The sequence below is a fragment of the Euprymna scolopes genome, chromosome 20, assembly GCF_053919585.1.
Source record: "Euprymna scolopes isolate OS-2025 chromosome 20, ASM5391958v1, whole genome shotgun sequence".
Classification (NCBI taxonomy): Eukaryota; Metazoa; Mollusca; class Cephalopoda; order Sepiida; family Sepiolidae; genus Euprymna; species Euprymna scolopes.
In genome coordinates this window covers 18,900,131-18,926,710 of record NC_136501.1, presented here as the reverse complement: position 1 = coordinate 18,926,710, position 26,580 = coordinate 18,900,131, and the positions used below count along the sequence as shown (strand labels likewise).

The window sequence follows — 26,580 nt, the reverse complement described above, 5'->3', positions numbered from 1 at the left end:
GTCGGAGGAGGAGGGGAGACCAGTAAGAGAAGGATACAAAGTCATAGCACTCCTTCTGAAGCTAAGCCGAGGTCTCTTTGGACGTAGGCCGACGTTGAGTTCTGCTGCTACACCCAGGGTCTGCTTGCGGCCACTTGATTGCATCAGGGGATGACCACACTCTTCAGTACATCCAGATACACTTTGGTATTGACTTTCAAGCCGACTTCGAAGATGTGACGTGGCATGATGTGGCCTTTACTTGAAAACACACCAAAGACAATAACCATGGCTGGAAACTTTGTTTTCATCGCCCTGGGCATGTCCCTGTAATTTGTGACAATCCAGGGATGCATTTTGAGAGTGCTGGCAATGGTCCTGTTGTCATAACTTGGATCAGTAGAGAGCACATTTCTAATCTTACTCGTTGAACATTGTGTTGCTTTCAGACATGATAGAAGGCTCCTATCATTCCCAGGATTTGTACACAACTAGCCATCTAGTAGATGGTTGGCAACAAAAGGAAAAAAAAGAAAAGAAAACGGTTTTTATCAAACGAAAATGGAATCATTTCTTTTATAAGGCGATAATTTTATCGTTCCACTCTGTAGATTATTTTCATAATATAATGAAACACACAAATATTAATAATGTAGTTGTACCAGAAATTTTAACCTATTAAAAATGAGAAAAAGTTATAGCCCGTTGACTTAATATGAGTGCTTTATGCGAAATTGATGGTTAAATATGGTTAAATTTATGCTCGTTTTTTAATTAAATACTAATCCCTATTGATCCATAAGTGTGCATCGAATGTATACCATAATACTTAGTTCGCTGCACCTTGTAACAAAAGTCTATGCAAAATTTCAGTCAGTAGTTTCAGAAAAAGTGGCACTAACAAACAGGCTAAGAGAAATATAATATAGATTAGTTGTTCGGTTTGTAGGAGAGTGCTCAGTATCCGTGATAAAACTTATGGTTTGAGTTTAGATATTATCAACAGTACATGGTTTGAAGAATGCAAGGTGAGAAATTTTCAAGTGCCATATACTGTTCGCTCTGTCGCCACACACACACACACACACACACAAACACACTCCCCCACACACCACACACTCCCTCACACACACACACACACACACACTTCCCCTCCCCACACATACACACACACACATACACACACACACTTCCCCTCCACACACACACACTCTCCTTCACGCACACGCACACACTCTTCCCTCCCATACACGCTTTCACACACACACTCCCCCTCTCTCTCTCTCTCTCTCTCTCTCTCTCTCTCTCACACACAGACACACACACACACACGTGTGTTTTAGCATTTCTCTTAAAAGTAAATGAACTCAAGAAATTCCAGGCACCAAATTTAAACTATTTAAATACTTGCTGCTTATAGTTGCCCAGTGTAAACTGCAGCTCTCCTGATGCTACTGTAAAATAACAACTAGAAAAGTAGGGAAAAATACTTTCTGGATGTATTTGTTTCGGATGAAGGCTTTTTGTTTAATGTACGAATGTAAATACGAATTTCTTCATTGATAATCAGATGCATTAACCGTTTATTTACATTTTAATTTCTCGATTTCCACCTGTTTTGTTTATGCTTGCTGCATTCTCATTTCTCCCTTTTTTGTCTTTTTGTTAAGTCATTAAAAAGATTCAAAAGACTTTTTTCTTTTTTTTTTTTGTTAAGCCATTAAAAAGATTCAAAAGACTTTTTTCTTTTTTTTTTTAAGACGTTTCAATATAAATAGGGACGTTGCAATTAAAAAAAAATATAAGAAAAGAAAAACAAAATGGTATTCCGAGAATCCCTTCAATCTTTGTTTATTTTATTATTTAAAAACCAAAAATCCAGAACTAAATACGAAAAATAGAGATGTAAGTAAATTGTTAATGTACCCAGTGTGATGTATTGTCATATGAATCTAGGAGAGGAGAAATATGAAAGAAAATAAAGAAGAAAGTTTATTGACTTCGTAAATGGCTCTTTCTTTTTTTATTGATTTTTCATGCTAAGCCGATATTCATGTATAACATCATTCTTTAAAAATCGAAAGAATATTTGAAGGGAGCGTCCTGTATTTCTGTATTTGGATTAAAAAAAAACAACAAAAAAAAAACTGGTGTAATTTATAGAACGAAAATATTAAATACTAACGGTGATGCGACTATATAGTGAACTTAAGAACAGTTCCCGGTGAAATGGATGGCTGTGAGAGTAGCTGTTTAAATATTGTTTCGGGAGAAGCTGCGGGAACGGCGGTAAAAAATAAATAAATAATAAATAAATAAATTGAAAGCAAACAAAACAAAGGCATATATATTTTTTTAAAACATACACCACGAACTGGCCTAAGTGGCTATTAGACTAGATTTGTATATACACGTTTTGGTTCAACATCGATAATGGCCATTGAAATAAGGGGGAAATTCATTTTACTTCAAATAAAAGATGTATTAGTATAAACGATAATGGTCATTGAAATAAGGGGAAAATTCATTTTACTTCATATACAGGGTGACCAAAAAAAACGGGCCCAACTCTAATTTGGCCCCGTTTCTTAGTGTTTTGTCCGAATGAAATGAAACTTTGGTCATAATTAGTTTATTATATTCAAAACATCACATCAAAACACTACATGGTTTTGGCCTTTTTTTTTTCTCCGTTCTACAGCATATGTTCTAGATGGCCTCCATTTAGCTTTTATTTTTTTTTTTTGGGGGGGGTCACCCTGTATAAGATGTATTAGTGTAAACGATAATGGGCATTTAAATAAGGGGAAAATTTATTTTACTTCATATATAAGATGTACTAGTGTAAACCCTTACTCAAACACTGCAGAAAAAAAAATCGTGCTTTGTCAGTGTTTAAGCTATTTAAATATATTACTAAAATTTTTATATAAAATTATAGAATTGCGTCAGTAATTTAATTTTTCATATATTAATTATCATTTCTGATCTAAAGAGAAACATTTCTTTCTGAATTCAATTCACGTGATGGGTCAAGTCTGTGGTGGTTATCTGAGTTTCTGTTTGCCTTCTCGATTCTCCTCACCACTTGAAATAGTTTTATCCAGAGTTAGAGGGTGCTAAAAATGGCATGTGTTTTACTTGCTAACTTTTGCACGAGAGAATGGAAATGTACCCTTTGTTAGTTTTTATATTGCAGTTATCTATTTCTTTCATGTTATGTTAAAATAAAATTTTCTATTTATTTATTGGGAACCTTGTTTATTAATTATGAATGAAATATGTGTATTAATTATGAATGAAATATGTGTATTAATTATGAACGAAATATGTGTATTAATTATGAACGAAATATGTGTATTAATTATGAACGAAATATGTGTATTAATTATGAACGAAATATGTGTATTAATTATGAATGAAATATGTGTATTAATTATGAACGAAATATGTGTATTAATTATGAACGAAATATGTGTATTAATTATGAACGAAATATGTGTATTAATTATGAACGAAATATGTGTATTAATTATGAACGAAATATGTGTATTAATTATGAACGAAATATGTGTATTATTATGAATGAAATAGTCTAAATTTAATTTTGACCTTTTGGTTGTTGCTTTGTTTTTGTCGTAACTTTAGAAATACTTTCGTCTTGTCCGCAGTGTTTTGGATGATCTTTATTTAGAAAATATTTTATCTCTTTTTTCGTGTTATGTTTATTCACTTTTTAAGGAAAGTCAGTCCGAACAAATGATTTTCTATGATGAACGAGGAAATTGCTTTCTGATTAGGTCACAAATGGAATTAGTTGAAAAATGGGAAGGTAAAATAGTTAAAAGCAGTTTTTGTTGTTTTTTGTTTTTTTTTAAGCTGTAACTTTGGTCTGTTCAGTAAACAAGGAATTAAGATGCGTCCGGTTAAACTGTGCATTCATCGATGAAAATGCTATTTCCAATATAAGTGTGACAGAACAAATGATGCATGGAACCTTTTCAAGAAATGCTTAGACAACAAGATGCTGTTAGATGTTGATGTTACAGACATATATAAAAAAAGTCAGTCTGATTCTTGAAGCTTTTATTTTATTTGTATCTCTTTTTTCTCGTTTTCTTCTTTCTTTCCTTCTTTCTCTCTCTCCTCTCTGTTTATATTTTCTTCTCACTCTGTTCATATGTCTCTGTCTCTATCTCTGTTGATACTCCGGTATATACCTCCTTCTCTCTCGTATAAATCCTTTTAAAAGTGTAAGATCTTAAATATTAGCTGAACCTCTATTTGTGACCTTGAGGGAAGGTGCTAAAGAAGCACACGCTGACTTCCCGGCATTGCCCAGTTGTAAAATATGCTTAAATATGATATTTTGATTAATGCAGATTTCGTATTTATTGTATTATATTGACCCAATACATAGTAATCTATATATATAAAAGCCAAACGTCTGTGTGTATGTATGTATGTTTGTTTGTAACGCTAAAACTTTTGAAAGACGGAACCAAATTTGACAAATTTGGTATCATATCGAAGCCCCATCACCCGGATGACAAATATCGAAATTTCACGTCAAACGGACTACTAGAAGTTGGTCAACTGATCAGTAATCTCCGAGGGGGGCCCCCAAAAAACCTGTCATTATCTATATATATAAAAGACAAATGTTTGTTTGTAACGCTAAAACTTGAGATGAAAGATTCCTCTCCCCTAAGAATAAAACATATGTTCAATATCTGCTTTTGTTTTTTCATTATTTATACGGTCCCGAGCAACGCCGGGTAGCCCTGCTAGTGATTTAAAAAGTTTAAAAAAAGAAAAAAAAATGACTCGTGCGCCACCACTGAGAATCGAAACCAAAACGTTTAGCTTATGATTTATTTTTTCCTTTGACGTTAATGACTGAGCTATGAAGACGTGTTTGCTGCAAGGCTAAAAATTAAAACATGAACCAATAGCTACTACGTTATGTATGCATATAATGCCGGCGTTTGACCTTCACTTGACAAATTTCATTTTGTTTTTGTAATTCCACACTTTTGTATCGATTTTCTCATGGCTAAAACCCAAATATAAAGTTTTGCATAGGTTCGAATATTTTATTTATGAAGTTTCATGTCTTTAGACCAAAAACTCTACGAGGAGTTAGGTAGGCAAAATTTTTAAAATAAAAATATATACGCATACATTAATATATTACAATAGAAAATGCGAGCATGAAAAGTAATATGGTTAAGCTTAAACATGGAAAAGAAAAGGGACAATATATTCTAGTAAAAATATAATAAATTTATAATTTAAATATGGCAGCATTAAGAATTGATTATATAATGTTAAATTGAATTAAAAAGAAAATCTTAATGCTGGAATATTTTAAGTTATAACTTTATTTTTAACTGGCTATAAAATATATTGTGTGTGTATATATATTATTGCAAGGCAGCTTCTTTTTTTTAGTTTGTCGATTTGATGACGTAACCTGAGTCACACTTAAATCGTTTGAAATGACTCAATGTGTGCAACAATCTTTCTTATTTAATTTCATTGTTGAAGAGGCATATGAGAAGAACTTGTTTGAAACTCGGGAAAATTAAAGCCTTATCTCCTCCTCACCCCCAGTTCCCTCCTTCATCCAAAGCACCTTCCCCCTCCTTGTGGCCTCTTTGATGAGTCTATAAAATTCAGTGCAACATACAAAACTACTTTGTGCTTAACAAGCCTAACAATGATTTTGCTAAAAACCTCATCTTAACGTCAGAATCATCACAAATTGATGACTCGTTAATCATTTTATTGCATCTTTATTGCTTTTTAAGGAAATGGCGGTGGTGCAGTAGTATTGCTTGTTGAGTTTGGTCAGAGAGGTGGGGATGAGGGTGTGGGGGGGGGCTATTGTATCACTTTCACTTGTTACATACACAGTGAGGCTGCGTTTGAATGGAACGGTTTGAGTGATATCCTATAGATTAGAGACAACGTGGTCGGGTGCGGTAAAGCAGTCTGTTTTTCTCTCTTTCTTAGACTGCTTAGACACTGCCGGACAGCAGTAAACAAACACAGATGGAGACAAATAGACTCCCCAATTTGGGCAAAAGTGCAAGGAGGCTCCCCAGGACCTAGGCCATCTGATCCTACACTGTCGAGTCACCTAACTGAAAGGAGGCTATGCGACAGACCATCTATACGAAGGCAATTTCTCAGAGAGGCTAAAAATTAGTGGTATAGAAGTCTAACCCATGCAATATTACAACTACTACTACTACTGCTTTCTGCGACTGTTTTTTTTTTTAATAAAACTTTCATAAAAACATCAATGTGTGTCTGAGTGATTGTATTAAATAGACTAGCAACAACTTAAGTTTACACTGGTGTATTACGGGTAATAAACCCGTTGGTAAGTGAAAATATAGCGGACTAATACTCTAGGGAACTATATTAATCTATGTACATCCTCCTCGGTGATAGCAAGATAGACTAGGTTCTCCAGTTTTCGTAAGACAACTAGTTTAGGAGAAGGGAAACTCTGAAACAATATCAGTTATGATAGTTTGGTATAATAGTGAAGATGTTTGCTAATGGATCAGCAGATCAGGTTTCAATCCTCAGTCGAGTCAAAGACTTAAAAAACAAATGATACTTAATGCCCCCTTATTTAACACTCAGCATTATAAGATGAGTATCATGGGTAAGTGGAGTCCTCGTGGAAAAGGAGTCGCATCTTCTATATCCTGGTGCAATAGTTAATGGAAAGTGAGCCTTTGGGTCACCCTCATTTATGATCAATCATTTTATTTTATTTTTTTTTATGATAGGGTTGGCCTGGGGGCTAATACTTCAATCAGCCTCTTTCGAAAACCTTGTCATGAAAAACAGCAAACTTACTTGGAAAGACATTGGTTGCCAACCTTTGACTAAAAAAGATAAATTCATATGGTATGATTTTTTTTTAGCAGCTTGATTCTGCTGTTGGCGTTGATTTCTCTGATTACTTCAAGAATTAAGTAGTTACAAGAGACCATGTAAAAATGGCACTGTGTCCTGTCCAGTCTTGGTGTGGCATGCATTCTGATTGAGCCCAACCAGCTTCTTCCAAAGGAGGAATTTTCTAAGGCATATAAAATTCACAAGCGGTCTTCAGTAGTATGTGTATGCTGTGGGCCTGACACATGCTGGTCATCCGTCTGTGTAGCTATCATCCACTTCATCACTGTCAGTTTGCATCATTATCTACTTCATCACCGTCAACTTCCAAACTGTGAGGAGGGCACTCACTAAAAGGGAGAATTATTTGGTAGATTTTTATTTTTATCGTAAAGACTTTTCCTTTTTTTTTTTTCTATTACAATGTTTTTATTTTTTTTATTTTGCGTCTTTGCAAACTTTCGAAGAACTTTTAATCGAGTTAAAATGTCAATCTGATGATGACTCGAGAGTTGAATTGTTGCAAAAACTATTTCTCTAAAAGATGCACAAGTTTCTTCTGAAAGCCAGTTTTTCCTTCCAATTCATCACATCAGTTGTCGTTGCAAGTGACATTTTTGGTTTTATCAAAATAAGAAATGTCAATCGAATTATCGGATCAGACCTGTTTTTTTTTTTGGTTTTTTTTTCAGTTTCCTTTTTTGTTAGTACATTAACAAATCTCTTGTTATAAAAAAAAAAAAATCTAATGTCGATAAAATGTTTTTCAACATGTTCTCACTCGTTGTCGATTGTAGTTTTTAAATATTACCACATAAATTTAACGAGAGATGAAATAAAAATTTCATATCCAAATTCTTCGAGTATGTTAACAAGTGGCTTTAATTCACTTTTATTTTTATTTTTATTTTTTTAATTTTATTTCATTTTTTATTTTTTTTTTTTTCACAAATGGTTATCAAGGTCCAAAGCGGAGTCGAAGATAGGAATCGATGAAATTTTCAGTCGGTGAAGAATAACATCTTCAGAAGTTCAGAAATGATGAGTGAAATGGTCAGATTTTATATTTCTGAATTTTTTAGATGACGATTGGTTATTTGTATTATTTGAAGTCTTCGGACTACTGTTCTCATCTTGAGTGTCATTTTCACAACGTTTTTGTTGATGTTACCTCAGACCTTCGTCAGGTGTGTCTTGTCAAGTTCGGGAATGTTTCTGTCAAACTCAGGAATTTGGACGACTGAAACATTCTCAAGTTTGACAAGATATATTTGAAAAAGGTCAGAGTTTACATCAACCGAAACATTGTGAAAATGACACTGCCGATGAGAATAGTAGACCAAAGAATTTTATTACTTAAAAGGACAGCTCCACAAAAAATTTGTCAACATTAGACTTGAAAACGACACATGTTATATTCAGCTGGGAAGCAGTTCTGCGATATTGCATTCCATGAATAAAAACGTTATTGGAAAAAAAAATTTATTCATGGAGGTTGCAACTAGTTTGAGTTACACAAATAAAGAAAAATTCTTTAGAGTAGTTGAAGCTAGACAAGTTTTTGCTGTGAATGTTTTGCATAAATGAACCGGAGATTGGAGGTCAGTTGAGTATGTAAAATGAAAATAATGCTAGAGATGTGAAAAACTTATTCTGTCTTAGAACATATGTGGTTTTTATGCAAGTTGAGGATTGCATCATGTCTTTATTTTCTTCCCAGGCAACGCCAGGATACCTGCTAGCTTTATATATCTGTGATTCTCACCATAGATTATGATAGGCTAAGAATGAAGCGCCACCATTCCTATGCAAATTTCTCTCCATATATAGCTTCCATATTTAAAAACTCATTATTTTGAAAGTCTTAAGTTATTTTTGTCTAGTAATAAAGTAGTTCAACCTAAAGTTTCTAACCTATTTTATAGTTGGGATCCTTTATGAAGGTAATTAATTAAAAATGAATTTTGGAAAACTGCAAAGCACACTCCTCCAGCCACAAAGTACAATTTATTCGATAGGTGAGAAATCCACGTACGAGTTTCAGAATTTTTGAGATGATGATTAATAATTTGAATTATTCAGACTATTATTCTCCTCTTGGATGCTGTTATTACGTTTCAGTGGATGCAGCCTCCGACCTTCTTTGACTGCATCTTATCGAAATTACTGACTGAGCGAACGAAAGCAATTTACCTTCTCCTCCGTTAATTAAAAAAACAAAATAGTTAAGTTTGAAATTCAACAGGATGCACTTGGAGACGCTTGGAGGTGACATTGGTGGAAACGTTGTAAGAATAACATCGAAGATGAGAACAGTAGTCTAAAGGCTTACATTTGTAGCACATCCATATTTTTCTACACTTAATGCATAAATGAAAGCTATACATCATGCTCTGATGAACTTATTGCACTTGTGTCCCCTCGACGTACATATCCCCGACAAACTCCTTTAGCAACAAAATTACACCCCTTCCAGCAATCATACACTCAACATCATATTTGGTTTAACATACGGTTTTAAGACTCGTCAACTTACCTATCTCTTTAAGAGATTTAACGGTTAGAAAGCATGAAATTGTTGTTCATAAAAAAAAAAAAAAATTGAAATTTTTTTTTCTTTCAAATTTTTGAATACTAAAATATTCATCTTCAGGAAATTGGACAGTTCATTTTATTTGTTTTTATTTTCTTCTTCGTCGTCTTATATACTTTGGTGGTGGTAATCCCTGGCATGACTTGAGATGTTTGGAATTAAGTCAAAATGATGTTTGTTTGTCCAATTACAGCTTTTTGGCATCTGTCAAATGTATGTGTAATAAAAAGGAATCCCCCCCCCCCAAGTTCATTTCTATAATTTCCGTCCATGATTTTCTTGGTCTTCCCCTATGACCTAAACATGTTACTGTAATTGTTCTACATCCACTTACCCAAGAACTCTCATCCATTCTTTCAATGTGACCATACCGTCGAAGCCTCCTGTTCTAAACACATCTCCATATACTGTCTAAATTAAATCTAATTTATGAAACTGTCTGTGTGTCTGTCTGTCTTTTTCTATTTTTTTTCAAAGTGCATCTCTTCCGAGACACAAGGTCGGTCAAATGATTGTATTTTTTGTGGACCGTTCTTTTATGAGTTTTTAGCCGGTAATGGGTCAAAATTGAAAAAAAATGTGTTATTTGTATACATGCGCACACACACACACACACATATATATATATATAGGTTAAAGTTGGTTCATTTTTAACTATTTCTTATCTATCTAACGGTAGCTCAAACAATAATGACTAAGGCTGGAGCACTATGTTTTTATTTCGATTCTAACTCATGGCACTCAAATCATTTTTTTTTTTTACTTTTGAAATCACTACTATATACTGGTACAATATAATAATCAATAGAGAATTGACTCTATAATAATAAATACGAAATCTGCATAAATTAAAATATCATATTTAAGCGTATTTTATGTCCAGAAGACTCGCATTACATATCCATCATATCATTCTCATATCATTTCTCTCCATGCAACTCCTGTCCTCAACTCTCATTTACCAGGTTTCACTTCCATGCATCATCACACTGAGTACACACGTTTGCTAGACTCTTTAGTTGACAGTGGTAGCGCTCTGCTGGTTAGTAATGACTTACTATATTCAATTATATACAATTACAATATTTATTATTATTGTTTTCTTATTGGTTCCCCAACTAATGAGGGATTGAACTTATTAATTCACTCCAGTTTGTTCGTTCACACTTTTTTCAATAACCACGCCATGGATTTAAAAAAATTTTTGCACAACCATTAGTCATGGTGACAAATAATTTTTGCCAGAACAGGTTTTCCGGGATAACTCTGGTTGCTCACCTAGGAGCCATTATAGGGGTAAAATTGCCTCCGAATCGTTCATCTGTTCGTTTGTTTGCACTTTTCTCAATAACCATGCCTTGGATTTTTTTCGAAATTTTGCACAAACATTCGTCATGGTGAAAGTAAATTTTTCACTTTGTGGGGGAGAACCCCGCACGCTCGGCTTGTTTAGTAACGTTTTTCATTTTTATTAATACAGAGACCCCTCTTCTCCCTCAAAACACTTATACATACACTGTGACCAAGCATGCAAATCAATGTGTACTTCCCTCCCACACCCATACACATCAAGTAACTTCTTTTTTTTTTATCATGGATACAAGCTTATTATTTTGAATGAAAAGAGTCATTCTGATCTTTTCCAGTCAATGCGATTCTTGGTTTCCGTAATTTTCTCGGGCAACGTGGAGACACGAGTCTAAGTCTAACGTTTTTTTTTGTTTTTTTTTTTAAACAGGGTTGTTTTAATCTACCCCCCCCACCAACACACACCTCCAAACACCCGGGCACCGCCGGGTACCCCCGCTAGTAAGAAATAAATCTTAATTATGTTTTCCTGAAATGTTTATTGTAATCAATAACTGAAAAGCAAAATTTTTTCTTTAGTAGAAGTTTTCCCCATCCTTCCCTCCTTCCCACTACGACTTTTAAGGTCTGTCCAAATCCTTGGATATTTGTTTTCCTTGTATGAGGATTTTACCACTGTAGTTTCATAACACAAACCATGGCAACTTCCGATCATGCTAATCTTGGATTTGCAGAACTCTTTGAGTTTGTCTTTTAAAATTTAGAACTGAATTTAAAACTACGGGATCAAAGTAGATTTTCTAAAAATAAATGAATAAATAAATAGAATCAAACAATATGGGATTACCCAGTCATTTAAATTATTTTTTTTTTTTAATAGAAACTTCGTCTCTTTGTTGGCGGACACCTTTTGTTTTTCTTTTTATTTTAAATATTGGTTTCCATGGGAAAAGCAAGAGAGAGTTGGTGTTTATGAAAGAATGAAAGAAAATAAGTCTTGAAATAGAAAATCCAATGAACTAAATTTAGAACTTGTATCTTTGGGAACATTTCTTTTGTCTAATCTTGGAGAATAAGTTCTACTCGCCTGTTAATTCCTAATCTATTTCACCTTGCCTTTTGGTTTCATGCACCGATTGCAAACGGGTAAACTTTATTCACGTGACATCCATGGCAACACTAATAGATTTCTATAGCAAAAAGCAAAACATTGTTTAAGTGTTCCAGTTGGTTAACAAGCAATCAATTTCATATTCAATTTTAGGACACCATATATCTTTTAAATGAATAAATATGAAAAAAATATTTTTTATCGTTCTCACATTATCATCAAATCAGGTTGCTGTTAATTAAATTAATAATACAACCTAATATTTTGAGATACTCTACCTTCTCGACTGACCTTCACTTCTGGTCTGAAATGGAACGCATACATCAAATCTGTTGCCAAGATCGCCGGAAAAATGGTTGGGTCACTCTACCGTTCCAGTAGGTATCTCATTACCAATGCAATCCTCTGTCTGTATAAGAGTCAGAAACTCCCTAAAATGGCGTATTGTTGCTACATCTGGAGAAGAGCTGCTCAATGCACCCTATCCAGCCTGGATAGAGTTCAAAACCGTTTTCGAAACCTATTAGATAATGTTTCTTTTCTCTTCCCTGCATTCTCTTTTCCACAGAAGAAATGTTGTGAGCTTGTCTCTGCTCTATCGTTATTTTCATGGCAAGAAATTCAAGTCAAGAAAAAAAACATTCATTGTAAAGTAAATTTCATGAATAAATATAGTTATTTTTTTAATAACAACTGGTAGCAAAACGAAAAATTTGTTTTTATGCTTTTTTTTTTTTTTTTTGATTTAGTCTTTGACTTTTTTTATTCAAGTCAAAATAGATATTTATATATACTAGCAGGACCTGTGGAGATTTCACATCAGCGTCTTGCATATGTAATATATTGCTGCTGGGCATTCTGTGGACGTTCAGTGTGAATGGAGACCCCCCCCCCTCCACGATATTCTGACCTTCAATCTATGTTTTCCCCTTGCCAAACTTTCACGAAAAACACTTGTCTAGCCACAACCACTATCAACAATTTCCCCCACTTTTTATCTGTGCCTAAACCTAAACGTAGATTCCATGAACAAAGTTTCTTAGAACTGCACGCCTGTGGAACTCTCTTCCGATTGCCTGCTTTCCAGCTGACTACAATATGGTTGTCTTCAAGTCCAACATAAACAAGTTCTTGATGACCCCCCCCCAAGTAATCCGATTTACAAAATTCCCACTACTTATGTTTACTACGCTATAATCGCAATGACTAATGTATACCATTAACCCCTATCTTCGAGTGGCCTCCAGGCCTTGATAAGTGGTGACCCCCCATGTAAAAAAAAAAAAGAAAAAAAAAAGTAATCTGGTTAATGTATTGTCAGAATATATCTGATTATTATGGTTTATCTCCAATATCTTTATAGGAGTTTGTGACATATTTCCATTGTATGGACGTTTGGCGCAAATGCAAACCCCACAATATCATTGTACCATCTTTAGACAGAACAGATACTATCCTTGGATCCCAGCTAGAAGACCAAGATGATATATTTTAGTTTCACATACAACCCAAAATGTAAACTTTTTTTTTTCCTGATCGGGAGATCCTATTTATTAAAAAGGAGGATAGAAGGTGATAACATACTACGAACATTAAATCAGCGTATCTATATACTAATATTTTAATGTTCGTAATATTGTATCATTCTTCTTTTTTAATAAATAGGATCTCCTGATCGAATAATTTATCTGGAAACCATGACACACGTACGTACGTTAAAGTTAGTATGGTATTAATATATAGATTTTTTTTTTATAATAAACCAGTGATAGCAAACAAATATTTGTATATTTATTTATTTATTTGCTGTTATCCTCATTTTTATAATTATTGTTGTTTCACCACGTTTCGGACAACTATTCCTTTGGCCTTCTTCAAATGGTTAACCGTGAGGGATGCTGAGTTTTTTAACTGTATCCTCAGTTGCTGTTGACTCACCACGTTTTAGCCAACTAATCTTCTGACCTGCTTTGGATGATTGAAACTGTGGCGCAGTGGATAGAGGCATTTAATCTATGTGAGCATTGTCTGAAGATAGCGGTTTCAATCCTACCCAAAGCAGGTCAGAGGATTAGTTGGCCAAAATGTGGTGAGACAACAACTATGGAAGGCAGTAATTATTGAGGATACAGTTATAAGACTCGGCGTTCCTATCCTGTCGTGGTTAACCATATGATGAAGGCCAGAGGAATAGTTGTCTGAAACGTTGTGAAACAACAACTATGAAGATGAGGATAATAGTCCGCGAATAAATAAATATACAGGGTGACCCCCCCCTCCCCCCCAAAAAAAAACGGGCTCCAACTCTAATTAGGCCCCGTTTCTTAGTGTTTTGTCCAAATGAAATGAAACTTTGGTCATAACTAGTTTATTATATTCAAAACATCACATCAAAACACTAGGGTCTTTGGCCTTTTTTTTCTCCGTTCTACAGCAAATGTTCTAGATGGCCTCGTTTTATTTTTTTTGGGGGGGGGGGTCACCCTGTACAATTTACTCATCTCAAAGGATTCCAATAAAAAAAAATATGTATTTTTTTTTTTCTTAATGATTTTTGTTTTAGGGTTAAAGCGTTCAGTGTTTCGGCAACAGCCCGGACAATTCCGACGATAGCACGGTCCTTATACTGCATAAATACCCAGATTATTTAAGATTATTTTGAGGTGACACAAAGAGGTCAAATTTCACTAATTATGCAACATATCCAAAATAAATGATGGATGAAACTTTGGTGCTATTTTTACGTCAAAATATTGATCTGCAAAGTTCACCTTTGCATTTATATCCGACTTGTCAGTGATTGATTTAGCATGGATATTGGCTGTTAACGTAGAGCATGCAGGTACGAGAAATAATTAGACATCGTTGCTTCTTGGCTAATCAACTACAAACAAGATCAGATTTAGTTGTAGAGAAAAGAAAGGAAAAGTCATATTCAAGGACGAGTAGCTGCTACCATAAGACACACAGAATAAATGTTTTGAATTGGTTGTGCTACGAAATTATGGTTTTAACGAGTTTATGTGGTCGGGCAAAAATGAGGGTATAAAAAACTTTGTTTCGCTAATATTAGCAATAATATTCATATAGAACAATGCCTCGATCAGTGAAGTTAAAATAAATAAAACGAGAGGTAAGAAAATATTTCAATTTTAAAACTTTACAAAAATGAAAAAGAGAAAAGTATCAATCGATATAGAAAGAAGAAAGGGGGGGAAAAATGAAAGAAAACCTTGTTATGGAAATAGAGTGAAGGATTTCTTTTCTGAATTAATTTTAGATGGCTGGTGGAGGGAGAATTATCAATTTGTTCACTATACCCTCTAGGGGTTAAAAATGATATTGATGGGGAGGGGGGTAAATAAGTACCTGATAATCTAAAAATAATTCTTTTCTGATAGTGTCGATTTTTGAAAATACTGTGTATAATTAAACAAAACAAATAAAAAAAAACAAAAGAAAAGAAAATAACAATTGCAATATTTTTGTGTTGTAATGGGGTATGATCCCACAAAGTCGAGAGATTCTATTTATAAACGATGCTGCTAGGAACTGACGGATCAAATTAATTCACGTTCTGCTATCAACCAATTAGAAACCAAGATTGCTCCATAAAAATGAAACCTTTTCTGTAGCAACTTCGCATATGTTTTCTTCGTGTCAACATGGAAAAAAATCTTTTGCTCTGTAGCTTCCAACTCAAGAACTGTCTACTGAGAACCACTCATCTTCAGGACTTGTATAGAACAACGAACCATCAGAAACTGTTCTGTCTACTGAGAACCACTCATCTTCAGGACTTGTATAGAACAACGAACCATCAGAAACGGTTCTGTCTACTGAGAACCACTCACCTTCAGGACTTGTATAGAACAACGAACCATCAGAAACTGTTCTGTCTACTGAGAACCACTCACCTTCAGGACTTGTATAGAACAACTAACCATCAGAAACTGTTCTGTCTACTGAGAACCACTCACCTTCAGGACTTGTATAGAACAACGAACCATCAGAAACTGTTCTGTCTACTGAGAACCACTCACCTTCAGGACTTGTATAGAACAACGAACCATCAGAAACTGTTCTGTCTACTGAGAACCACTCACCTTCAGGACTTGTATAGAACAACGAACCATCAGAAACTGTTCTGTCTACTGAGAACCACTCACCTTCAGGACTTGTATAGAACAACGAACCATCAGAAACTGTTCTGTCTACTGAGAACCACTCACCTTCAGGACTTGTATAGAACAACTAACCATCAGAAACGGTTCTGAAATTAAACATGGCTTACAACTCTAACAACAACAATATTATCTTTTCAAAATGGATCAATTAGAGGAATGCATCGGTTTTTCCGTTGTAAAAAAATAAATGAAAAAGGGACAGAAAATTATGAACATATAAGGGAGAGAAACGGAAAAAATATTAGACATTTCTTTCTGGTTCGAGTCTCAAGGGTTTCTTGCTAACTCGATCACACATTATAATTTAAAGAGAGTAGACATTGGGTCTTAAGTTTACTTTCGCCAGTTGCGTAACTCTTGCTTTCCTTATTTTATCCTTTAGTCCTCATATTTCAGGAGTGATGTTTCTGACAAAGAGGGAAGAATTGCTGTTTTCTGGGTCAGAATCTATTTCATCTAATACTTATCATTGGCAACTTTTTAACCATGAAGTACTATTTTGTTTAGCTCCTTACTTAAGTGGCTTCATGACTTTTCTTAAAAAAACAAGGCCGATAGCCATTAGTCGCGTGCTCTTGTGTAATGAATGAATGCGTGAATGTAGGATTGACATGAAATTCTTAAAGATAAACTAAAATGACCGAAAAATGGTCTGAAATAACTTAAATAAAAAGTAAATGACTTAGAATGACTTTAATGAACTTAAGGATGAATTGAATGAACTTAAGAATGACTTGAATGCTTAAAAAATAGCTAGAATCCTTCAAAAACAACTTGAATGATCTGGAGAATGACTTAAATGGCTTTGAGACTGACTGGTTACAAAGTGGGTGATCATTTTACATTAAATTAATAAAGAAAAGTGATCCCCCACTTTATATCACAATAAGTACAGCATGTAGTAAGACAGATACTACACTTTGATCTTGGCCAAAAGACCAAGAAAAGGGTATTTATTTGCTTCCCCACTGAGCAAATTAGGCACAAGGCCGATTTTTAATGTGAAGATCAAAGGGAAATGGGGACCAACTCCCCGGGGAGTAGGGGAGCTGGATAGTGACAATTGGTAAGAAGGGTTGCCCCTACATTGACTATGGTCTTATATGTGGGGCTGTCCCCACATATGGTCTTTGCTTGCAGTATCTGCCGGAACAGATACTACACTTTGATCTTCATATATAATTTATTTCGTTAAAATGAAAATTACAATCAAAATAATTCAATGTAAAATTAAAATAAATTAAAAGTAAAATTCAAGTTTAGAAAACAAATTTAGGCACAAGGCCCTATAAGATCTGGGAGGAGGAGTGTTGCAGGGTCTTTGTTACTGAAGTGAAAATGGAGTCTTTGGCGACTTTACTCTTGACTGGCAACATTTACCACAATACCTCATTCACTCTGTGGACTCTAAACTAACTAATGAAAAACCCAGCGTTTTTGCAAAGAAGGATATATGTACAATTTCTGTATGTGTGTGTGTGCAATTTTTTTTTTTTTTTTTTAAACGCCAAGAAAAACTTAAAAGGCCAAGAACAGCATCTATTAACAACAGACCTCTGATCTTAACCAAAAAGGCTAAGCACAAAAGTTTTACGGACAAACCGACCAATCAACAAACAGTCGCTTGCACGCAACTAAAAAAATGGTACAACGGTTCCGTCTTTACGACAAGCTTATATTCCAGTTTTAATACAGTTTCATTAGCTGGCCCTTATTTGTTTTTTTTTGTTTGTTTTTTTTCTAAAATGGTGAAACTCTCTCAGAATTTTTCTCGGTCTTTCTGCTTCTCATGAATGTCTCCCTTTTTAAATGTAGGTGAAGTTTTGTTTAAAAATATTTTAGATAATGATTTCTGATTTCGTTTAGTGAGTTGTCGAGCTCAGCAAAACTCGTCTGAAGATGGTCGGAAGTTACATCGGTCGAAACGTTGTGAGAATAACACCCGATATGAGAACAGTAATGATACAAAGGTGAATTCTTCTTCAAATAGGATTTCGTTTTAATATAATCGACCTCGTTCTTTTCAGGAAGCATCCATAATTTCGTTTTTTATTTTTTCTAAAAACGGAGGTCCTGGATATGACCTTAAACTATATCCAGTGGTGAGGCCCCAGCTTGTGGGCTTTGGGGAGTGTGGAGCCACCCTTTAATTACCATTGCTCCCAGGTCCACTCTGACCCAGAGTGGTAGTACCTGTTAGGGTTCCAAATATGGGTTTAATAGAAACCGACTTGAAAACAACAAATATATTCTATTAAAAAATTTTTCTTCAAAATCTTTGGATTCGGTATTAAATAACCCGAAAAGGGTTGATATGCCGTAAAACAACCAACCAACCAACCAACTAAAAACGGAAAAAGTTTTCGTTTAGTCTTCAGTGGAAATTAAGAGTAAATGAAAAGTTTTTAAAGTTGCGTGTGCGTGCATATACATTCTTGAAATTGTCTTATGCACAATGAAGAATTCATAGAATCTCATTTTCTTTCGTCTCCTTAATATGGAATAATATGGGGGCGAGAATAATAAGAAAAAAAAGTTTTCTGAATGCAAAAAATCATTTGCGTACCTATAACGAGTACTTCTTAAAAAGAAAATAGTCTTCGAGCATTTTCTTTTTGTTTTTACTTCTGACAAAATCGCCTATTCTATTTCATCTCTTTTTCTTGCTTATAGAAATCAATATCTTCCATTGATTCCAGCGTAAACTATATTTATCTCGTATTTATAAGCGTGTCAGAATTTCTGTCGTTGATCTTCTGTTTCTTCAGACGTGGTTTTTTTTTTTTTTTTGTTTTTTCTGATTACAGATATTGTTACATTTATTGATAAGCTATTTTGGATCTATTAATACATCTAGTGTATTTGACAATTGGGTAAAATAGAAAAATTCTACTTGGCGGTGGGTTCTACTTTGAAAATTGGGAATCGACAAGCGCTGTTTATAAAAAAAACAAAAAACAAAACAGTCCTTTGTAATTTTAGACTGCTTAGATTTTGGAAAAATTTAGAATTTTACTCACTTATAATCATTTCAATTCAATTTTTTCGTCAAAAAAAAAAAAAAAAAAAATTAAGTAATGCTGCTTCAATACCATGTAGGGAAAAGGTGGTAAAAATTTACAAAAAAATAAGGACACTGTAGTTCAGCACTTGTATCAATTCATATTAAAATGTTGCTGGTATTCTGCTATATGCTGCTAGTTATTAATAATAGTTAATAATAATAATTAATAATAACAGTTTATAATAATAGTAAATAATAATAATATTTCAGTAAATTATGATAGTTCATAATACCAGTTAATAATGATAATTTATAAGTTAATGATAGTTGATAATAACAGTTAATAATAATAATAATAATAATAATAATAATAATAGTAAATGATAACAGTTAATAATAATAGTTAATAATGATAGTTGATAATAATAGTTAATAATGACAGTTCATAACAGTTAATAATAATAGTAAATAATGATAGTTGATAATAACAGTTAATAATAATAGTAAATAATGATAGTTGATAATAACAGTTAATAATAATAATAGTAAATAATGATATTTAATAATAATAGTTAATAATGATAGTTGATAATAACAGTTAATAATAATAATAGTTAATAAAACGATTTCACTAAACAGAACAGTTTTGCACCACTTTTATGTCACTTTACAAATATTAGCATCCAGAAATGTATGCTACTGAATCTTTTGTCTAGAATCCTTATTCTAATTTTAATCAGAATTGATGAAATGACTTCGATTCTGGGTCATGTTGCCAAATTAGATCATGAACATTATAACATTTTTTAGATGGAATGCAATTCAATTTATTTTGTAAAAAATAAAGCAATTGTACTTCAATACCATGTGTGGTAAAAATTCACATAGAAGAGTACACAGTAGTCCAGCACTTGTCTAAATTGAACTTGAATTATTGTTGTTGTTGCATTTATTACTTCACTTGAAAGTCTATTTCAAGATTCAGGAATTCTAATTGAGAAAGCAGCCCTCCTTCGGTTCAATTGAAATCGTGATGAAATAGTTTCTTGCAGTGCCTGCGTAGACTTCTCTCTGGTGCAGAAGTGAATAGTATATGGTATTTCATAATGCCCATTGAGGAGATTGTAAGCCCAAATCAGGACATTGTGCAATTGTCAGTGCTCAAGAGAGAAAAGGTCAAGCTTTTTGTGTTGGCTTTCATAGGGCAGATCCGATCGATCTGCACCATTCGAGTAACCATTCTTTCATTTAGGGAGTTAATCAAATTTCTTTTACAACTAATTCTAAGTCCGAGTGACAAGATCATAAAAATCTCATGTAATCGCCTAACAAAGGTGGAACACTCCCTCCAACAAAATGTTTGATTTGATTCTTTGTAATAAAATAAAATCCAATTATATAAAAAAAAAATGGTTTGTTTATTTTGTAATAAAAGTTTTTAAAATTTCCAATTATAACCTTTTTGGTCCGCCGACAAAACAAGGGTAAACCTGTAAATTCACCCTTGTTCATTCGTCTGTTTGTTCGTTCGTCTGTCCGCAATTTTCTCAATAATTATGGCTTGAAAATTTTTTTAAATTTTGCACAAACATTAAACATGGTAGGAGTAAAAAAGTAACAGAATGGATTTTCAAGGAAAATTCTGGTTGCCTCCATAGGGGTGCCTTTCAGATTAAAATGGCTAAAATTGACACTTTTGTGCTTTATCAAAAAAAAAAAAAATAATGCGTTGGATTATTATAAAACTTTCGGAAAAGTTTTAACTGATTTCTGTATATTTCTCCATTTTTGGGACTATTTTACCATATTTATCCAAAATTTTCTGTGTATGTCTATTTAGCCATTTTGCATGGTGCTGGACTCAAATTTAAATATGTTAAGACCTTGGGAACTTTTCGAACTAAATGAAGGGGGGGGGTCGGCAAATGATGGACTTCTTTTTTTGCATGATGCAGAACACAAATTTACATATGTTAAGGCCTAAAACTGCACCGTTTGTTCATTTTCACCAGGATTTGATGTCCCCTGGGGACTTTTGGGGGCTAAATGGGGGGGGGGGGGGCAGATACTGAATGTATTCATTTTTTTTTATGCCTCGTTCACTGTGAATTCACGGGGAACCATGCATGCTTCACTTGTTTTTGTATTTTGTGCATTAATGAATAAGAAGAATGGTGAAAGTAAATTAATAATTACCCTCCAGGAATCGATATCAGAATCGTTAAAATTAGCCCCTATTTTATGATACCAAAAACGATTCCGTTTATTACTTATTTTTAGGTTTAATCTTGTTTAAAACTTAATTTTCCATAGCTCAAGATGATAAATATTAATTGATTTTACATGGCCAGTGAAATTAAATCCGTAGATTACATCAACAGTTTGTTTTACGTTTGCAAAAATATATATTTATAATATATGGGTTTTCACGGTGATTGAAAAAAAAAAAGTAAAAAAAAAGAAAACAATACCTCCGCAACTGCATGTATAGAGATTTTCAAAGTATCGGAATTTATAATTGGTAATTGGCTTGAAATCGAAATCAGGAAAAATATTGGAATCGTCCTATCATTAATAAATAAATATATATTATATAACCTCAGAAAATTAATGTTGAAGTGTGTGGATAGATATATATATATATATATATATATATGAGAGCAAATAGTTAATAAAACCTGTTAAAAAACACTTTGAAAAAGAGTTATAAACATTTAATCTGAAAAGGAAACGCTTAATAAGTGGATAGTCCTTAATCTGCGGAGTTTCGAAGAAATACTTTTCTTCTCATCAGAGGGTAGGAATTAGCAAAATGCGGGACCGGATTTTCCATACAAAAGTATTTGATGAAACTTTTCAGATTACATATGTTTTTAACTCTTTTTTCAAAGTGTTTTTTTTAACATGTTTTATTAACTATTTGCTCTTATTGTTTCCAAAAAGACATTTCAAACTTTCACTTAAACAAACCTTTATATAAAAATATCTGAAGAGAGTTGAACAAAGCTTGAAATGCGTTATAAAAATATTAAAGAAATAATGTAAACGTCTGAAAAACCCGCAGTTGTTGATGACTACACTCTTTTACACGGTATAATCATGTTGACACATTGGTTCCCATCAGCTCATTGAAGTTAAGCAGTCTGGTCATTACTAAAATGGGTGATAAATTTGGGAATTGCACGTGCTGTATGTAGGAGGACGTCAACACCTCCCTGAAATTAAAAAAAACTCAAAGAAATTTAAATTTAAGGAATATTTATTAATGGATGCCTAGTACATATTGTTAAAAGTTCACAAATATCAGAGATTTCTGAATTTTCATGAATCGCTTGCACTCTCTTTTTACTCCATTTGCTTGAAACCAAACTAAATACAGCCAATATTACTCACCTTTATGCCTAGCAGCTGTTTTCTAAAATCATAATTAGTTAATTATAATTAGTTCATGAGTTAATCCTGTTTATGAAAATATATACATATACCTAACTTAATTATTTTTACAGCTCTATATATTAACAAAAAATGGAAATCAAATACCTGCAAAATGCCATATCATATAGCTCTACAACAATGTATATTGAGCGTCATTTGATGACATTGTAATAAATTAATAGTGATGGGACGATTCCAATATTTTTCCCCCGATTTCATACTTAATTCCCGATTCCGATTCTTTATAAATCTCTAAATTTTAAACTCTATAAAGTTTTTATTTTTTCCCGATTACCATAAAAACATGTTAAATGTGCAAATATTTTCTCAAACATAAAAACACACGTGTGGGTGGGAGAATTTTTAGATTTTAGCTTTACTGTTCGTTTAAAATAAATATCTATTGTTTTACTATTACTCCCAGCAGTGGATGTTTTGTTTAAAGCAAAATCAATTAAAAAAAGATAATTAAAGGAATCGTTTTTGGCATCGGAATATAGGCACACTTTTTTCCAATACCGATTCTGAGACCCAAAAAAGTTTTGATTCCGATTAATCTTCGCAACACTATAAATTAATAAATGCCATCTTAATATTGTATTATATTAACTTATGTGTTAGATTTATTATTTGTACTCACTAGGAGTTCTCACTGATAATAACCTGGACTCTGAGTGATAGTAAAACTTCCCTAGATTTTCAGTACTCTCCCCCGCTTTCATTAACTTTGCAAATAACTTTGCATTATGACAAAAACCACTTCCCATTGATTTCTTGCTAGCAATGACCATTTATTCTTTGGTGAAATTTGGGTGGCAATAAATTTCTCCCAAAACTAGAACTTCTTGCACTCACCAGTGGGGGTCTGGTTAGTGTTCTTTCCTCGGTCCTTCCATCCTCCTTGACTCGTCACAACTATTTTGCCAAAGCTTATGATTATATTTTTATTTGTGAATTTATTTATTTATCTTTAGTTATTTGTTTATTATTTCTATTTGAGGGGGGGCACAATTTATAAGATTTCTTGCAGCTTCTGTTTTCGTTGGGTTTATGTGATGTTCCTGTTTACTTGCCTCCCCACGAGGGCAGAGTTAGACACAATGTCGGTTTTTAATGTGGGGAGAATCCAGCTCACCAAAAAGGGGCACTCTGGATAGGAACAAAAATTAAAATTGTCTCGGTCAGGAAGGATTTATCCTCCACTGACCGGGGACAGAAAAGGTGAGGTGTAGCATTAGGACTGATTTTGTGGTCTTGTCCCGAAGGCCAATAAATCAATTCATGTGATGTTGTTTCCATTTTTTTTTTTTTTTTACTTCTGTTGCAGTTTCCATGTGTCTGTGATTAGTGTTTGTAGCTTATGTAGGTTGGTTTCCGCATTTGAGGGTTTTCCTTAAGATTTCAGCTGTTTTCCTTATATTCATTATATAGTAGTAGCAACATTTATCAGAGTATACAAATAGTTGTAAATGGCAGATATCTTTGTAATGACATTGTACTTTGCTTCTTCAAGTCATTTGTGAGAACAGAAATAACATTCTGTAATGTTGCTGTCTTGGTTATGCTTTTAGGTATAATCACGTTGACACACTGATTCTCATTAGATCACCGAAGTTAAGCAATATCAAGCCTGGTCAGTACTAGATGGGTGGCCATTTATGAATAGCAGGTGCTGTACGTGGGAGAATGTTGATACCTCCTTACAAAAGCTAAAAAATACCTAACGTAGTTATCTCCCTTAACGGAGATATACATGCGACTGGGAACCGCTTATGAATTTCATACTCTCATAAAACTTCCTCCTTCAGAGGAAGCTGGTTCAACCTGTATAGGGCAAGTGCTACTTCAGTACAGTAGTAGTACTTTCAGGTTGGGTAGAAACAAAAAAAAAAGAAGAAGAAAATGGTGGTCTGTGAAAACTGAAACATTTGCTATCAATACCTTAATAACATGGAGATATTGGTCTTTCTTCATCTGTCAGAATGAGATTCATTGCAAATCAAACCTGTTTAATCTTGTGAACGTTTTATGGTGGAATTACATTTCATGTTCATTCGCTGTATTGACATAAATTAACTACCAAAAACATAAAATTGATATTTTCTGCTTTTGCAATATTTTTTTTTTTCATATCTCTTTCAGCTAAACTCTCCATATCTATGCTTTGTTTTTTTTTTACTGACGAGTCGCCACTTTTCAAGTCCTAAAAGCACAACATTCATGGGAGAATAGAGATTTTCTTGCTGCACACCTCAGCAAAATGTGACATAAGATTGGAAGGTAGGGATTTCAAGCCAGCGCATCTAAAGGAAGGGCAATCTGGCCTATCAAAAATTACCTGAGCATCACCCGTTAGGGACGCCTCAGGCAAGAAGCAATAAACTTGCCCCGCCCAAAAGCTAGGTGGTAAGACCTGGAAGGGTGAACTTCCAGTTCCTGGCCATCACCTGTCAGACTGATTGTCAAGAACGGACTCTTGATTGGTATTTTCTAACCAAGTCTCCAAGCAACCAAAGCAGCAAGGAGACTCATACTCCAACATTCAAAGAATGGGAGGATAAATATTTTTATGCTGCCCAACCCAGCAAGATGTGACACAAGGTTGGAAGGTGGGGATGTCAAGCCAGCGCATCTAAAGGAGGGAGCACTCTGGCCTACAAAAATTGCCTGAGCATCCCTGTCAGCATTCCACAATAGAGGTGCCTCAGGCAACAAGCAATAACCTTGCCCCGAAAGCCAGGTGGCAAGGCTTGGGAGGATGGACCTACTAGGTAATGCTCAGGCGACATACTTCAGTTTGACAAGTACTGGGCCAGTTCCTGACCCCCTGTTTGGTTGATTGTCAAGAACGGATTCTTGATTGGTACTTTCTACCCAGGTCTCCAAGAAACCAAAGCAATGAGTAGACCAACCCGACAGAATTCAAAAGAATAGGAGGGGTATAACTACAAATTTATGGGCGATTCTATTTATAATTATGTGTGATAAGCTGCCAGAACAAACTTTATAAAATAGACTCAATCTTGCTGAATTTTTTAGTGATATCTTTCCATCTATAAACGAGAAAACCACTACGTTTCTGCTGATCATGACTAGATTCTTTGCTCCAAAAACCCCCTCTAACTGGATTTATGCTGTCATTCCTTTCTTTCTTTCCTTTTTTTTTTTTTTTTTTTGCTTGAAAAAATATTTTTGGATTTCAAGAATGACTTTACACTCAAGAGTTTTACACAGACACAGAACACATACACACATCAGTTAAGAAATTAAATTCTGAAAGTTGAGCACTGTCTGGGAAATGGAAAAAGTCGGCCAGCTGGCCTTGTGTGCGAGCTTGTGACTTCCTCTTACTCAGTCATTCTAAGATCATTTGTATTAAAGTTTCATTAATGTTGAAATTTCCCTTAATTTCGTGGCAGTGAACGGTGGCCTGGGGTATGTTCCTTGCTAATGGAGTCATAAGAGGCTTTCTTTCAGGGGTTCGAATCCTTTGACTAGCGTTGATCATCATCTGCTGCACTAATGATTACCTAAGCATGAAACAATAGCGTCTGTAGGTATATAAAAATGGTTATTTATAACTATATATATTAATTTCTATCTAGAATTTCTCATTTTTTTGTTATAAATTAATCTCTTTTTATTCTGTGTTCTTTTTTTTTTTTTGTGTGTGTTTTGAGTTGTTTCTAAATTTACTGTGACGATATCTGTAATTCCTTGAAGGACACTTTGGTTGCTTCCTTCTCTTCCTGCCGCCAATGTCAACATGAGTTGTGAAAAGCGAATGTTCTTCCTTATTTCATTGGGACCTCTTTCGTTTATTTTTAGATCTTCTGATTCTACACTTTCATTTTGGACCATGAGTAACCCACCTGGAACGTAAGTGCAACGACAATATATTTGCAAATCGCCTTCATTTCACTTCATAAAAAAAAACAGAATATCTCTAATTTTGCAAGATTCGCTTTTTGACTGCTTAATTAATTTCCACATCTAAACTATTTATTTTACTGCACTTATTTCACTTATTTTACAGCACCTATTT

At 33.9% G+C, this 26,580-nt stretch overlaps 1 protein-coding gene across 10 annotated transcripts in view; it reads left to right on the top strand.

Annotated features, from left to right (window-relative positions):
* The window catches only part of LOC145241346 (tubby protein homolog), a 480,960-nt gene that overhangs the window by 183,445 nt on the left and 270,935 nt on the right, over positions 1-26,580 (top strand). For 7 of the 10 annotated variants that reach the window (XM_080104207.1, XM_080104202.1, XM_080104201.1 and 4 more), the window contains exon 2: positions 26,364-26,414. The exons of 2 other annotated variants lie outside the window; for them this stretch is intronic. In XM_080104207.1, the coding sequence (XP_079960333.1) occupies positions 26,395-26,414 (20 nt within the window). In that variant the 5' untranslated portion in view covers positions 26,364-26,394. Of the gene's footprint in view, positions 1-7,931; positions 7,951-26,363; positions 26,415-26,580 lie in introns of those variants that run through there. One more of the 10 variants, XM_080104209.1, reaches the window with a different exon arrangement.